Source organism: Gymnoscopelus microlampas (genome assembly GCF_963454915.1).
Source record: "Gymnoscopelus microlampas genome assembly, chromosome: 14".
Lineage (NCBI taxonomy): Eukaryota > Metazoa > Chordata > Actinopteri > Myctophiformes > Myctophidae > Gymnoscopelus > Gymnoscopelus microlampas.
Window position 1 is genome coordinate 15,859,694 of NC_139951.1, and position 12,685 is coordinate 15,872,378.

General features: G+C 40.9%; 1 protein-coding gene across 1 annotated transcript in view; it reads right to left on the reverse strand.

Annotated features, from left to right (window-relative positions):
* The window catches only part of fmn2b (formin 2b), a gene marked incomplete at its 5' end in the record, with an annotated part of 102,891 nt that overhangs the window by 61,969 nt on the left and 28,237 nt on the right, over positions 1 to 12,685 (reverse strand). The window contains one exon of the mRNA XM_084078199.1: positions 7,909 to 7,996. Within this exon, the coding sequence (XP_083934325.1) occupies positions 7,909 to 7,996 (88 nt within the window). The remainder of the gene's footprint in view (positions 1 to 7,908; positions 7,997 to 12,685) is intronic.

The following is a 12,685-nucleotide window of genomic DNA, read 5'->3' on the forward strand; positions in this document are numbered from 1 at the left end:
AAGGGATAGCCCACGTTACTCATGCAAATTGTACGGAAATCTGCAAGCGATTCGTCTTTCTCTGTTTATAATTTAAATATGGAGGGCAAACAAAGCCACGACAGGCAAGGCCTTGAGAAATATGTCGGAGAATATTCTCCCCACTTGAGGTTATTTTGTGAGCCAATACGCAACGTGTGAGACAGAGCCTGAAAACATGGAAAAACTCAACATACAATCTAATTAAGATTTGTTCTACCATGTCGCACTGTTCAAGTTCAAATCTAATATAGTCATTTATACTATTATTTTCCCCCTAATTTTGTGTTCATGACAATCGTTTTCTGTTCTGGTCTATGCTCACAATTGTTCTGGGATAATATTTCCACGACAATGCTGTTTACAGATTGCTCTCTTCACTGGGCTGTGATAAACAATGAGCTTCAAATGTGGTGTGTTCATGCAACTACACCAGGTCATTTCACAACCTCTCCAACAAATTTACTATATTTTGGACAATGTTTACTGAAGAATGATATATATAAAACAAACTTTTTTGTCACAGAGGGGTTCACACTGAATATGGACCGAAAAACCTCAGGATTTCATGCTGTGGGACAATTCTCCTGTTCTACATAAAGTAACAAAGCTGTATCAAAGGCCTCATTAGGTTATTTTCTTATTCATTGTGCCGCCAAGAGTTCCTAAAAACTAGACTGAATTTGTTTTCTTTTTTCCTGTGGATTTCCTGGGATGCCCTTGAGGGCATCTGTGGGCCACACTGCTATAATTAAATGTTATCATCTTGCAATGTGGTCCTGTAATCTCCTTATATTTGAGTTGATGTTGCATGTAAAAAGACAATACAGATTAAAAAGTAGATCACTTTCAAACCTGTCGCCCCTATTTTGGGCATGCGGTTATAAAATGTACAAAAAAGATTTTTAAAACACGTGTCAGGTTGAGACTTGTTGAGAGCTTATACTGTAGATTGGCTACTGTATTTTCGCTATTCGTCACACGACACTAGAGCTTACTGTAAAGTGGTTAATATCTCCTATGGAACATTAATCATAACTTTATTCATACAGTACATTGTCGTGTCCTTTTCTGTATTGTGTAAAAACAAATTGGAGGATAGTTTTTTTTCTCTGCTTCTTCATGTTGAGCGTCTGAAAACCATTGTTCCCCGCTGGGAACCTGAAAACCATTGTTCCTCGCTGGGAACCTGTCAAATAACTGTCACATAAAACTGGGGATGGGCTGTTTCCCCAATCTGTCGCTGTACAATGATCTTACCACATGAAGACTGTACGCTCGCAATGTAACGTTTGATGCGCAGCTGTGCTTGGATCAGTTCGTATCCCTGTTTTGCGTTGAAAAGGAACTATTTACATTTTGGGGTTTTGTTAGAATAGTTGTTCTCAAATAATTGATGCGGTCACTGGAAGGTTAACCCCATCCTGACCAGTCGCTTTGTAAAAAAAGTTATTTTTGTGCCACGGTTCACTTTGCTGGCCAATTGCATCTTTGTCTTATATCGTCTCTGTCGGGTGGAAACCTCATACAGCATGTCCAAAACTGTTACTTTTTAGGATTTAAATAGAAAAATATGAAAAATAGCAGATCTACAAGCTCAATACGTGGCGCGTTTGAGCTTGTGGATCTACTATTTTTGATGCTTTTGTGTGACGCTGTAGAATGATCAAGAAAAACAAAAAGTTAAAATATGGATATGAGAGGTTTCTGCCCGAAAGGAACAATATTTCCATTTAACCCATTCAGCCCTATATTATATACTAAGTTGACCAGGGTCCCCAGTCGTCTATGCTTGGCCCCTCTATATCAAATCTCTTTGCCAAAAATAGCCGATCTACAAGCTCAGAACGCATCGAAACGCAACGCGGTGTGAGCTTGTAGGCGAGATATTTTTGCCAAATGTTTGCTAATTATGACATGCTCAGAATTGGGATGCTAGGGTTCATGTGGGTAAAGGATCTGTCTGTATTCCCTCTTTTTATATTTCGGTCTCATCGATGCACAAAAAAAAAGAGAAATTTGACACAGCTCAGCAGTGGTTGGTTGAGGTGATAATTACCTATTTGACACATTTTGATTGCTCAACAGGGAGAGCAGCTGTTACTGATTAAAACTAAAAGTTTCAAACTGATTACGGAAAGTGTTAGGACAGTATGTGGAAGAATTTAACTCAAAAAATAATGTCATAATCCAAATTAAGCTCAAATTAAATGATAGTAAATTAGAATACATTTTGGTGTACCACATTCACCATTATTCATTTGTTGGATAAAGTTGTTGTTGATAATTGTCAGTGTATATTTGCACATACGGGAAATATGTCCTCAGCAATTAACACCATCCTACTATTAAATAAATATTTCATAATAAAGCATAAATTATCTTTATAACAATGTTATTTTGAGCTGAAAAGTGCACGAATCTGTGCCAAAACATTGAACGAGTGTTTTCTCAAAAGTGCATTTTTTTAAAACATGTTTCTTTAAGCTGTATTTCCCAAACTGCTGGGTGAATCCAAGCAAGTGTCAGCTCATTTTGTACCTCGGATTGTCTACTTTCCTATGAAATGAAAAGAATACAAAATCAAATAAAAAGCAAAACCTTTCAATTACCATATAGTTGCTGCGTTGTGCCAAACATGTGTAGGCTGTCGTGTCATGTAAAAGTTGAGGTCCCTGGATTTACATTCAAGTTTTAGTCAAGCATTCAGAGTTCAGATCAATTGCTCACCCCACTGAGGAGAACAATGCGGAACTGACTGACTGAGGTTTCCTTAATATATAGAAGGATAGTGGAAATATCAATCTACACCCACAACGCGTTGTGCACTTGTAGATCAGCTATTTTCACTACTTTTATGATGAAGTAGGGCGTTCTTGTATGATGAAGTAGGGCGTTAACACTCTGACCGCCGGGCCCGTAGCCTACGGGCCGATAAATCCAACCGTAAAGCGCCGATCCCGTAGCCTACGGGCTGTGGTGCTTTTTCCTTTTTTTCGAAAAAAAAACTTTTTTCAATTTTCGACACGGACCATTTCATTGTAACACCACCGGAAACAGAATTATTTGGGATCCGGTTTTGCCGATCCCGTCAGCCCTCGTTCTAATGACGAAACTGAAACCCCATTTTCTCCCTGTAGTTTTTTCTCCTCGGTGATCACCGTTTAACATAAACCGTTCTAACTACAACATGGATGCCCCGTTTGACACGTGGTCTTCACTGCTCGAACCAGGCAGATGTCCGCGATGTAAACAAACAGTGCACAGCTCAATCTTACGGATTTTAACAAGGTCTATGGCGACGTGAAAAAAACAAAAAAACAACAATAAAACGTTGCCACTGGTGAGTACATAATGAGATTAACCTCTGGCGGTCAATGTGTTAATGTATGAAAAACATCAAAAGATGAAATACTGTATGGAGATATAAGGTTTCTGCCAGACAGCAACGATATCGCTGCATATTCTGAAAACGTGTCCTGTGTCAAGTTCCAGGGGTGCTGTTACAATTACGCAATGATATTCTGTCTACTTCTATTTCAGTGCAATATTTGTCTTTTAAGGCATAATAGACTACTAGAGGCCCTCACACCTACGTTGCACCGCCGATCCGACCGATATACCCTTATATGGAGATCTCCATCTGTCAGCCCTTGTCCCTTTAATGCCCATATATGGAGAGCCCTGATGTCATCAATATATGCCCATATATGGGCATGCCCACTTGTGCCCATATATGGAGCCGACTTGATTGTTTGCGGCTGATGCCATGACGACACATTGAGGTTAGACAACACACTCCATATTTGGGCGTATAGTAGCTGCATTGGGAACTCCTTATATGGTTATGGCTTTAAATTATGTTATCATGCCAGCACTATAATATGAAACATAGGACAGATACATAAAAAAAAAAAAGAAAAAAAGAAATGCAACTATGTAACTAAGATAAATAGTAAAGAATAAGACTGAACTTGTAGTAACGTACAGGGATTAGGAATAGGATACCAAAATCCAAGAGGAGATGCGGGTCCTGGCTTGGCCCTCCGCATTTGGACCACCCGGGATTTGCATGTTGTATGAGCTATTAACTGGTATAAAATATATGTGCATAAACGTATTTAAGGTTAGGAATGTGTATAAGTGTACATAAACAATCTATCCCCAGTATTGTGGAACAGTCAAATCAGTGTGTGTGTGTGTGTGTGTGTGTGTGTGTGTGTGTGTGTGTGTGTGTGTGTGTGTGTGTGTGTGTGTGTGTGTGCGCACACACACACTGTCATCATAAATATGGACCGCGTAATCTACAGTGAGTAAAAAGAGAAATGTACAATCTATCTACAGTGAAAAGCATTTACTGCAGTTTGCCTTGGCAGGCCTCTAATTATGATAATGCTAGAAGTCCCAGTAGTCCCTGAGCAAAGGCGCCAGAGACATGAGAGAGAGAGCATGAGTCATTAATCTGAGGACAAGGCGGAAGGCCTGGTGGAGGAACGTCCACAAGTGTCACTGTATAGTTTCACTGTATGGCTACCAGCACATAGGATCGACAGAGTCGGTCCTTCTCGCGCGCGTGCGTGCGTGCGTGCGTGCGTGCGTGCGTGCGTGCTCAACTACACCGCTATATGCCCACCATCACCTTATGGAGGGGTATTGGTTAACTCATTAAGACCTGAGGCCGACTCTACAAATTCCTTCTAAAATCAGTAGTTCTCACACTTTCAAGATTTTTCAAAAATGTTAAAAAATAGCAGATGTACAAACTCACAGCACGACACGAAGTAAAGCGCTGTGAGCTTGTATATCTGCTATTTTTGAAAAGCAAAAATCTAAAATGGCACAGATGCTTTCCGGTCCTTAGGAGGGGTTCCAGGGGGTGCCCAGTGAAATGAGGAATAGTTTAAACACACCCATTATCATTATAAAATAGCCGATCTACAATCTCAAAGACATGTTGTCAGCTCTATTTTCTTTTTAAAGAATTGAAATGTCGACAAAACCTTATCCTCTCCCGGGCAATTTTTAATTTTTTTAATGGGGGTCCTCGGCCAAATACATATCAATTTGGGGGTCTTTGACATGAAAATGTTTGAGAACCATACTCATTCAGGGTGATCAACAAAGCATGAATATTTGTTCTGTATTTGTGAGATCTCGGTGACGTGCGTCTTGGCAGGCATGGACACTTTAGCCGTTACAGGGCTCAAACCTGTGACATTTTGACGCAACAGTCTGTCTAATCGCTGTAAGCTACTACTGTATACGGTTCCAGGGTCCTCAACTTATATGTGACAGGACAGGCCTTTAATGTAATGTGTCTGCTAAACAGAAATGTTAAAATAACAGCTGCGTGCATTTCAAATTGACAGGAATGGTTTTTCCTATCGTTCCCTTGTTAACCTGTCAAGTCCTATTTTATACTTTAAAAACTGTTCAGGAATAGGTAAAATAGCTGAACTTCAAGCTTAGTTAAAGTGCTACGAGTTGTGAGCTTTTCAATCGGCTGTACTCGCAACTTTTACAACGTTGCTCTGCAGGAGTCTAGAGGTCTACAAATGAGTCGATCCGTTTGTCCGTGTCTGTCTGCGTGTCCAGAACCTTGCAAACCACTGGGCCCATCGGCACCAAATGCCTTGGCCTCAGTGTCAGTAGAACACAGAAGTACCTTATGTTTTATACTTTTTGAAATATTAATTCTATAATGGAAATCAATTGGGCTCCGATTGGGCTGAAAATGTGGAGTCATACACAATAAATCTGTCATAGATGTCCCAGATCCACATTGGAACACAGCGTTCCCATGCGGAATCCGAGATCCACATTATTAGATTTTGTTCTTATTTGTAAAATTTGTATTCAATTACATTTTTTTTCCAGGCCCAAAATAGGGACGCCAGCTTTGGATGGCAGGCATGTGGGCAGTTAGTTTACAGTGTGCAGTCAGTCTTTCCACTAAAGCAGGGGTCTTCAATGGACCCCGCTTAGCTGAGAGAGAGATGAAGCAGGGACCCCCACTACATATTGTGTAAAATTGTGTTGCAGATTAAACCTTTTCATAGATTTCAATGCGACTTGTTTGACAGCACTATCATCAGTGTTGTGTAAATTAATGTCTTTCGTTTTGTTTTCAGACATCTAAACCGGCAATACTTTGACCTTTGTCTCTGTACTTGATCTGCTCCTTTTTCCCTCTACACCAAACCTCTTTGCCGAAAATAGACGATCTACAAGCTGCAGTTGTGAGCTTGTAGATCGGCTATTTTTGGCTAATGTTCCCGTCAGAAAAGGGATGCTAGGGTTCAAGTGATTAATGTTAAAAACAAATCATATCACACAAAGATTTGGCGGCCCCCCTGTAGTAACTCTGAGGACCCCCCCTAGGAGTCCCGGACCCTCTGTTGAAGACCCCTGCACTAAAAGCCATCAGAAGAGAGAGTCTGAGGATATGACGTTTGCGGTTACGATAGCTGTGCGATTAATGTGACTTCGGGTCACGAACTGGCGCTAAAAACAATACTGTCTGCATGAAGTGCCAACGGGGCAGACAAAACAAGACCGCAAACAACAACGAGGGTGAGAAGGAGAAGAATGAAAACAGAATGCTTAACCCATTCAATCCGGGAACGCATCTGTGTCATTTTAAAGATTTCTTTGGCTATAGCAGATCTGCAAGCTCATACGAGCTTCTAGATCTGAAAAAAACATTTTTGCTAAACTTTGAATATATATATTTTTAAAGCGAACATTTGTAACTCAAATCTTTGCTTCTGGGGATTCAACAAATGTCTTCTAAATCCTAACAGTTTAAAAAAAAAACGCATGTTACTATAATCAGTGGTTCTCAAACTTTTTCATGTCAAGGGCCCCCAGAATTATATTTATTTGGCAGCGGACCCCCATCTCAAAATATGTTGTTCCAGGGACCCCCAGAAGCAAAGATTTGAGATAAAAATGAAAAATATATATATATATTCAAAGATTTGCTCAAATGTTCACGATTTTTCAACAACAAAAAAATTGCAGATCTACAAGCTCATGCTATGAGCTTGTAGATGTGCTATTTTTTGATATAAAATAATGGTTATAGCAAAAAATATAAAATGACAGTATATGCGTTCCCGAATTGAATGGGTTAAGACAAGATCTGAGAGGAAAGCCCCGGTTTCACACATTTCATTTCAACCCTCTCTCTCTCTCTCGGTTTGGTCTCACGTCGAGGTGCAGGGGATGACATGAGGACAGCCTGCAGCCACGAGTGCATGGAATGTTTCATCTGTTGAGTAATACGCCCATAAATAGCCTAACAGATCCAATCCATTAAAACTCTGATCAGAGTGCTATAGTCATGTGCTGCCATTTTCGTCTAATCTGTTTATTTGGAAAAACAAATATTATAATGCACAAAAAAATCAATAAACATATCGTCGCGGTCGGGCAGAAACCTCTTATCTCCATACTTTAACGTGGTGTTTTTTCGTAAATTCAAGTTTTTTTTCGTAAATTAACACCCTAATTGATCATACTACAGCGTCACACAAAAGCATCAAAAAGTAGCAGATCTGCAAGCTAGAAAATCTGCTACTTTTGATACTTTTGAATTTGAATCCTGAAAAGTAACAGTTGTGGACATATGAGGTTTGCACCCCAACAGAGACGAGATGTAAAAACAAAACAAAAAAAACTCTAATCTGAGGGGAAAGCCCCACTTTCAGTACATTTAATTTCCGACCCCATTTCGCGTTTCGCTCCGCGCCGAGGAGGTTGCAGGGGCGACACGCAAGGACACCCTGCAGCCAACGAGTGCATCATGGAATGTACTCGTCTGTTCAATAATTAGCCAATAAATAGCCGCTAACAGATCTAAGTCATTAAAAATGTGCCGTTCCTTACCATGCTGAATGTCTTTCATGTCCAGGTGCAGGGAGGACATGAGGATTCCCACTGCCTGAGAGCGCTTGTTGTTAAGAAGCTTCACAACCTGCGAAAAAAAAACACACAACAGTGGAAATCATTGTCAGGAACGTCCGCCATCACGTCACGACCCCAGGAAAGACTACAACACGAGTAAAATCCTGAGTGTTCGTTTTTAACTGTTAACCCATTAAGACATTTTTAGATTTCTTTGGCTATTAAAAAATATTGCAGATCTATTTATATCTATATCTCTGAGCTATGAGATCTACTATTTTTGAAAAATCGTGAAAATGTGTGCAAAACTTTTACATTATTATTATTATATATTTTTAAAGAAACAAAACATCTTTGCTTCTGGGGGTCCCTGGAACAAAATATTTTACACATTTTCACTTTAAAATATATATATTCAAAGATTTGCACCCATTTTCTAGATTTTTCTAAAATAGCAGATCTACAAGCTCATAGCGTGGCACTCGGTGCCGCACTATGAGCTTGTATATCTACTATTTTTGAATAGCCAAAGAAATCTTAAAATGACATGGATGCGTTCCCGGTCTAAGTGGATTAAAACATGGAACCAAATGGACCAGATGTCACGGCGGCATTGGGTTGGCTAATGGGGATCCTAATAAAAATAAACAAAAAGGAACATCTTCATTACATTCTACGTTGGCCGTCCTGAGGAATAACCTCATCTTTTTCACAGCTGTATACAGTATGGTGAGAGAGAATGACAAGGAGAGACACAGGAAACAGGATTATCACAACCTGGCCAAGCCAAACTGCGGAGAAGCCAAGAGAATGCTTTCTAGAACAAGTCAACTATAAGGCATGGGTTCCCGAACGTTTAAGCTCGAGATCCAGAATTGAAACTTTAGTTCAAACCGGGACCCAAACTGAGGAACATATCCGATCTACAAGCTCACAACGCGTTGTGAGCTTGTACTGTAGATCGGATATTATCACTACATCTTAAAAGTTGTATTTATTTTTTATTTATGGAATTTATTTCATTTATTTATCTATTCATATTTAATGTATGAAAATGTTTTTTCAAAATCTTTTGAAATAATAATTGAAAACAAAATGTAGGAAACCCCAAAATGGGTACCGACCCACTGTTTGGGAACCACTGAACTAGGAGCTTTAATGCAGTGCTTTTCAAACCGTTTGTGCCAAAGTTTGAGTAAAAATCTCAAGACGCACCTATGTTCATAGCGAAAACAGCCGCTCTACAAGCTTACAACGGGTTGTGATGCGACGCATTGTGAGCTTTGTGTTTGAACATTTTGTAGAGAGAAAAAAACGAGAATTTGCCTTTGTACTGAAATGAATGCACACAAGGTACTGATGTAGTCAATTACATGTGAAAACAGCAAACGCACTCGCATGTTGCGCAACCGACCTTGTCATTTCAAAACAATTCTTTGAAAATGTAATAAAAGTGAAATATTTTAAGCTCTGAATTTCCTGTAAGGAAACTGTTCCAAAGGGTGACCTCATAGCAGGGTCGTGCACAAGACATTTGGGAGGGAAGCAGTGATCAGGAGGAGAAAACATGGGATCCCCTCAACAAACAAACTAGCACCTAGGCCTTTTCACAATTCTAGATTTGTTTCCTTTGAGGTTCTTGTAGGTGCTGTGTGCATAAGTCATACTTCAAAATGTCATATACTGTACATACAGGCACATTCCAAACTATTTTAATATTGTGGTAAAGTGCATTTATTTCCGTAATGTTCTTATTATACTTCATAACACAAATAACTTCATTACACAAAGTGAAATATTTCAAGTCTTTTTTTGTTTTAATCTGGATGATTACGGCATACAGTGCGTGGAAAGAAAAAAGATCCAGTATCTCAAAATATAATACAGGAATGTCGACCGTCTGACAATTATGTTTATGCACTCAATATTTGGCGCATAGACCAGGTCCATTGGCCATAAAGCTTTTCAGCAGACAGGAGTATGAAGTGCTCTACAATCTCTCTGGACTTATGAAACACAGTGGACACCAACCAACACCAGCAGATGACATGGCACCCCAAAACACCACTGACTGTGGAAAGATTCACAGCAGTCGTCTACCACGAGAATTTAGAACTTCGAACTTCATGCTTCCGTCTGCTGAAAAGCTTTATATGAGATGCTGACTTGCTTTTCCAGCAGATCTTGGCGCCACCTGTCCACAGTGCCAAAACTACTAGTAACCGGTTTGTTGACCATGGTATTACTGGGCTTGACTGGTCAGCCAACTCGCCTGACCTGAACCCCATAGAGCATCTATAAAGAGGAAGATGAGACACCAGACCTCAAAACGGTGATGAGCTGAAGGCCACTATCAAAGCAACCTGGTCTTCCATAACACCTCAACTGTTAATTACCTCCACGCCACACCGCTTCTGGATCCCAACCCTAATCCTTGCAACGGTCAGTATGCGTCAAGAGGCGTCTCCCAGTGAGGCCGAGTAAGATACTGAAGCCACACTTCTTACGCCTTATTTATACTTGGTTGCGAGGCAGTGTTTTGCACAGAAAACAGCCTCTGTTCTGCTTTTATTAGTGCGAGACACATTTCACAACCAAGCCTAAATCAGGGCTTTATTTTCTGTATGGGCGTTCAATCTCAATACCTGAAATGCAGTGCAACACTGCCGAAGGGAGCGGGACGCGTTGCGTTCCCATGTCCCGAACCAGTGACCCAGCGCAGATCAAAGCTGAGGTCAGTGTTGGCCGATCATTAAAAACATGGACACAACAAAAAAACTTAATTAAAATGTAAACAGAGATGACAGCTGGAAACTCAAGACTTACGTCTTGCGATCATATGATTGCGAGTTTTAATAGAGTCCATTCGCACATCAGCCAGCAGCTGTTAGATCTCCTGTCTGTGAATGAGTGAGAATGAGAGTGTTTCTGCTTGATTAAATAATTAGCTTGGATTTCCATGTCAGGGCCGGACAGACCGAATGGAAAGGGGAACATAAGGTCAACTGAGCTGCAGTGTGTGCAGTGCATGCTGAGTGAAGCATCGTGTGTATGTTGGCATGAGTGCATCTATGCGTGCAGTCGTGTTTGGCCGCGGCGCGTGTGCGTACTTTTGTGCTTGCGTGGGTCACGGACGTAACGTGTACTGTAAAAATCGCATGTGACTGACAGGCTGCTACAGTATGTGTGTGTGTGTGTGTGTGTGTGTGTGTGTGTGTGTGTGTACTACATAAGCATAACCTTCCTCTCTTGGTGTACAGAACAAAACCTATTCTCTCTGGGTCCAGTCATGTTTTCTGATGTCTTTCAAAGCTCTGGCCAATGGTCATTCTGACACAGTACAACCAGATCTTCATCACAACCACAATGGGTTTAGTACAATTCTGGGGGGCGCTACTGGCGCGTTTTGAGCTTGTAGATTAGCTGTTTTCGGAAAAAAAATTAGCAAATAGGGATTTGGTTCCTGGTTTGAACCGTGGCTCCTCCTGGCTGAGTGTCGAGGTATCATGGAGTTAAGACACTGAACCACTAACTACTCCTGTTGAGCAGGCTGGTTGGTGCCTTGCATGGCTTCGGCTGCCGTCGGTGTGTGAATTTGTACCACGCGTGACGTAGTGTGTGACGGTGTGTTCTGCCGTTGTGGCGTGTGAATGGGTGAGTACATTGTGAGTGGTTGGAAAGATTAAGAACATTTAGAATACACTACATCATCACAAAATCTGGATTAATTGTGAGTTGTGTTTATATACACAGACCACAGCTGTATGCTTGACCCAATCCAACTGATAAACAGTTGGACCGTAGCACCGGATAAAAATATTTATATGAGAAAAATCATAATCACTTTGAATTGTCAATCTGGTTGGAATGGGTTACACCACGGTCTCTACAACAACCGGCTGTGGGGAATCTGATCGAGGACCTTTCGCTAGCACAGCAACAGGAATTTGACCAATCTTCCACCTTCCCACCCATCTAAGACTCCCACATCACAGACTCCTAGGCGGCTATTAATTGTTATGACATATTTCCTCTAGGTTAACCCGTTTCCTATGGCCGCAGTGCCCTGTACAATGACAACAAAGAAAAACAGCATTATTTTCCACTATCAAAATAAAAGCCTTCCTGGTAGGAGTAATTTCGGGGGGGGAAAAAGGATTTCCAATTATTTCAATCAGTTAGTGTCAGAGGGAAAAAGGAAATGCATGTGTGCCCACGCATGCACACGCGTGTGCGCATGGACGCACACACCCACACACACACACAAAGACACAGTGCTCAAAGTAAGCATTTCACATCAAAAGGAGAGCCTCTCCACCAGGCTATTCACAAGGTTAATCGCCGAAACAACTAGAAATTCCTAAAACACTATTTGGCAACTCAAAATTGCATCCAGATTTACCACACACAAAAAAAAAGAGCAAAAAACACCAGTCGGCATAAAAAGACTCCGGCGGTGGGACAGCGATAGTTCAAAGGAGACACAAAAGAATGCTCTGAAACGCACGCGACACGCTAAACCGCCGACTTAATGAAATGTTATAAAAGTTAACTGCAGCCAAATAGCCCCATAATCAGATAATAATCATGCAGGAAACAATACAGAGAGTGGGATGGAGAGATGGAGAGAGAGAGAGAGAGAGGGAGATTATAAGATGCATAGTGAAGAAGGCAAGGGGGCGAGAGAGACAAGCAGAGAATTGATGACTGAGCAAGAGAAGAGAAGAGAGAAAAATATGGTAGGGGTGTGTGTGGGGGG